We start from the raw sequence: 3,917 nt of genomic DNA on the forward strand, positions 1-3,917 counted from the left end.
CAAAACAACCGCTTCCTCCTGCCACCTCCCTCTGCACTGCACCGCCGTGCTGAATCGCTTTTTTGACCGCTTCTGCGCTCCCCGTCTACCCCGCTACGCTTCCGACCCACCACCAGCGCAAGCACCACACGCTAGCGGTAGCGTCCTGGGAGCGGTACTACTACCATACCATACCGCCACCGCTGGAAGCCGCTGTACCGCTACCACGCCACTCCCCCACTCCCCACTGCCCCGCTACCACCACGCGGCGGCTCGCATTGTGGCTCTGGTTTGAGCGAGGGAGGGAGGGGCTCGGGAGGAGGAGGAGGAGCGCGTGCGCGTGTGATCTGAGGCGGAGGGGAGGGGCGCGAGAGAGATGGCCGGAGGTGGGGGAGGAGGCGGCGGCGGCGGGGGGCAGAAGCAGGACGACTTGGCGCCGCACCCCGTCAAGGACCAGCTTCCCGGGGTCTCCTACTGTATCACCAGTCCACCACCGTGGCGTGAGTGCTCCCGCTCCCTCCCTTCCTCCCACGTGCTCCCCCGTTCGTCCGTCCCTCGCCGGCGGTGGCGGTTTTTTTGGGCGTCCGTTTCGGGGTTTCTCGGGCTGGGTTTTCCGGTTGCGATGGCGACGGGCTGCTTGCTGGTCGCATCACGAACTTTGCCGTTGCTCCCGTCGTTTTCGGGGGTGGTGGGTTCGTGTTCGTGGCCTCGGTGGTTGGTGGATGGGCTCCTGGATGCTTCGCCTCGCTCCAGCTTGCTGCGCGGCGAGGAACCGCCGCCAGATCTATCTGCCCGAGCTTTGCTTCCCGGCGGATATTCCAAAAATAAAAAGCAGACTGCCTTTTCCGTTTTGTTCCCCTGGTAGTTTATTAATGCGCTTTAATGAGGTGCCCCGTTGAATATCCACTGCTTAGTTTAGTTTATCTAATAACTGCTGCTGCTGCAAAGCTTTGACCCGTGCTGATGCGCGTACTCGACATTCAACACACAAGGAATTTGCATGATTGTCGGATGGGGGTTTCGGATGGATTTTCTGGTTGTTTTTACCGCCTTTGATGCTCAAGTCGAGTCGCAGACTGGTTCTGAATCTGCGTTCCAGCTTCGCTGTCGCCTTGACTTGAGTCAGCGTCAACATGATTTGTGACTTCGATTCTTACGAGTTCCCATGAAATCTGGTGCTATATTTGCGATTTTGTCGGTAGTAATTAATCTTTGGATTCACATGAACTCACGCGTTGACTCGTTTCAGCTTTACCGCGTGCACCGGGCGTTCGTTTTTGTTACTATATACTGTTGCCAATCTATCTTCTATATTTAGTTGGCGTGTTCCGTGCTGCGCATCCAGTGCATCCATCCTAGGCACGGACCGTGTCGGTAGGTGGTTCCAAACCGGAGGTCCATGTCCGCCCATCGTTGTCACTTTCAGCACCTGCATTGATTCTTCAGTTACTTGGCAGGGGCATTTCCATTTTCTACCTTGTGTGTTATCATATCATGCATTCTTTGTCTGTTTTAGAGAGCTTGTTCCCAAGCAGCTTTGTTTTGGTTAATGCAATGTGCATGGGCGCTGCAGTACAGATAGTACCAGTAATAAATATGATCCGTTTTGTAGAAGAGCGAATTCTTGTTTGGTTCTGAGTCCCTTGTCCGTGTCTGAACCGAGTCAAATCCACACATGTAAGGCTGACACTGTAAATAAAGAGAATCACATTTATATTATCCTAATCTTCTTTATGCATTTAATGTGTACCCTTCCTAACCTGAGTTCTGTATGCAGGAGGGGGGGGGGTCCTTGTTAGTTCCTTTTATGTCTTCCTATCTTGAATTACTGCTCATACCTCCTGAGTTCGAAGACACATACTCCCTCTGTTCCATAACGTAGTGCATATAGAATTTTTGAGAAGTCAAGCATCGCAAACTTTGACCAAATTTGTGGAGAAAAACATTTCCATCTAGAATGCTAAACTTATATCATTAGATTCATTATAAGATGAACTTCCATATTATATATATTTTGTATTGTACTCCCTCCGTCCCAAAATTCTTGTCTTAGATTTGTCTAAATACGGATGTATCTAGTTACATTTTAGTGTTAGATGCATCCGTATCTAGACAAATGTAAGACAAGAATTTTGAGACGGAGGGAGTAGATATGAATAGTTACCTCTAATAATTTGTTCAAAGTTGAACTTTTCAAAAAATCTACACGCACTATATTATGGAATGGAGTGATGTTTACATGGGAGTAGTTGTAAGGTTGAATGCTCTGCATGGACAAATGATGAACAAGAAGTCCTTTTTGTTCAGAATATTGACTGGATGATGTGGTCATATCGGCAATTATATTTTTGTTTTGCATCCATTAACTTAATCTTTTGCTAGCCTTGCGAAGTATATCTATAGAAAGCAGGAAAATTTTGCTAGAGAAATAGTTTATCTATACACTTCCACTATATTCTGTTTAACTTATATGTGATCAGAGAGAAACTTAGTTCTGAAATTTTGACTATGAAATTTTACATAATGCAGCGGAGGCCATTCTCCTTGGCTTTCAGCATTATCTGGTGATGCTGGGAACTACTGTTATCATACCTACTGCGCTTGTTCCACAAATGGGAGGAAACAATGTAAGGCTACACCAGTTTACCAAGTTCTGTTGCTTTGGACTGAGTCTGTCGATTTTTTTTATTGAGAATCAATCTGTCGATTGATGACTGTTTCTAACTTTGTTAGGAGGACAAGGCAGTTGTTATCCAGACATTGCTCTTTGTGGCTGGAATCAACACCCTCCTACAGAGTTTCTTTGGTACCCGATTGCCTGCAGTGATTGGTGGATCTTACACCTTTGTTCTACCCACCATTTCGATCATACTTGCAGGACGCTACACGAACGAACCTGATCCACACACTGTATGTTGAAAATAAGGATAATTGTACTTGCTTCCCAGTAATCTTTTCCTACATGTAGACTGATGAGTCACCTGGATTTTGATTTTAAAGAAATTCCTCAAAATCATGCGTGGAACACAAGGTGCTTTGATCGTTGCTTCTGCACTACAGATCATAGTTGGCTTCAGTGGCCTTTGGCGTAATGTTGCCAGGTAGGAAGATGAACAATGCGTAATTGTTATGTCTCAACTCAATTGCTGTTTCAGAGGCACCGAAGTAAAAAGTGTTCTAGCAGGAATAGCATGTTTAATTTTCAATCTCATGAATATACTGATTTTGTTTCAGATATCTCAGTCCACTATCAGCTGCTCCTTTGATAGCGTTAGTTGGCTTTGGACTGTATGAGCTGGGTTTTCCATCGGTAAGATCTGAGAATTGTGTTTCTACTCGATACTTGTTTAATCATACATACTTATGTTTGAACAACAAATACACAGGTCGCTAAATGTGTTGAGATTGGTCTGCCTGAACTGATCCTCCTGGTGATATTTGCTATGGTTTGACACAATTCCTATGCACTCAATATTTTTAACCTTTTGTTACCCAGCATAACTATGTGCCCCAGCTGCATTTTTACGCCCCCATACCCTTTCATTTTTGCAGTACCTGCCCCATACTATACATATGATGAAGTCTATCTTCGACCGGTTTGCTGTTCTATTCACTATTCCCATAGTGTGGCTCTATGCATATCTGCTGACGGTTGGAGGAGCTTACAGGAATGTTTCACCAAAGACCCAATTTCATTGCCGCACTGACCGCTCTGGTCTAATTGGTGGTGCCCCCTGGTATTGTTTTGTTTTTCTGAAGATATGCTTGTTCCATTTGCACCAGCCTTGCCTGTTCAGTAACACGAATGTCTCCGTTTCTTCTACTATAATGACAGGATAAGAGTACCATATCCCTTCCAGTGGGGTGCTCCAACTTTTGATGCTGGCGAAGCTTTTGCCATGATGGCTGCATCATTTGTTGCTCTGGTGGAGGTTCGA

At 46.0% G+C, this 3,917-nt stretch overlaps 1 protein-coding gene across 1 annotated transcript in view; it reads left to right on the plus strand.

Annotated features, from left to right (window-relative positions):
• The window catches only part of LOC119317882 (nucleobase-ascorbate transporter 6-like), a 6,451-nt gene continuing 2,534 nt past the window's right edge, over positions 1-3,917 (plus strand). The window contains exons 1-8 of the mRNA XM_037592384.1: positions 1-479; positions 2,509-2,606; positions 2,713-2,889; positions 2,980-3,080; positions 3,214-3,289; positions 3,366-3,425; positions 3,532-3,716; positions 3,815-3,911. Coding sequence (XP_037448281.1) covers positions 356-479; positions 2,509-2,606; positions 2,713-2,889; positions 2,980-3,080; positions 3,214-3,289; positions 3,366-3,425; positions 3,532-3,716; positions 3,815-3,911 — 918 coding nt within the window. The 5' untranslated portion in view covers positions 1-355. The remainder of the gene's footprint in view (positions 480-2,508; positions 2,607-2,712; positions 2,890-2,979; positions 3,081-3,213; positions 3,290-3,365; positions 3,426-3,531; positions 3,717-3,814; positions 3,912-3,917) is intronic.

This window comes from Triticum dicoccoides, chromosome 6A (assembly GCF_002162155.2).
Source record: "Triticum dicoccoides isolate Atlit2015 ecotype Zavitan chromosome 6A, WEW_v2.0, whole genome shotgun sequence".
NCBI lineage: Eukaryota > Viridiplantae > Streptophyta > Magnoliopsida > Poales > Poaceae > Triticum > Triticum dicoccoides.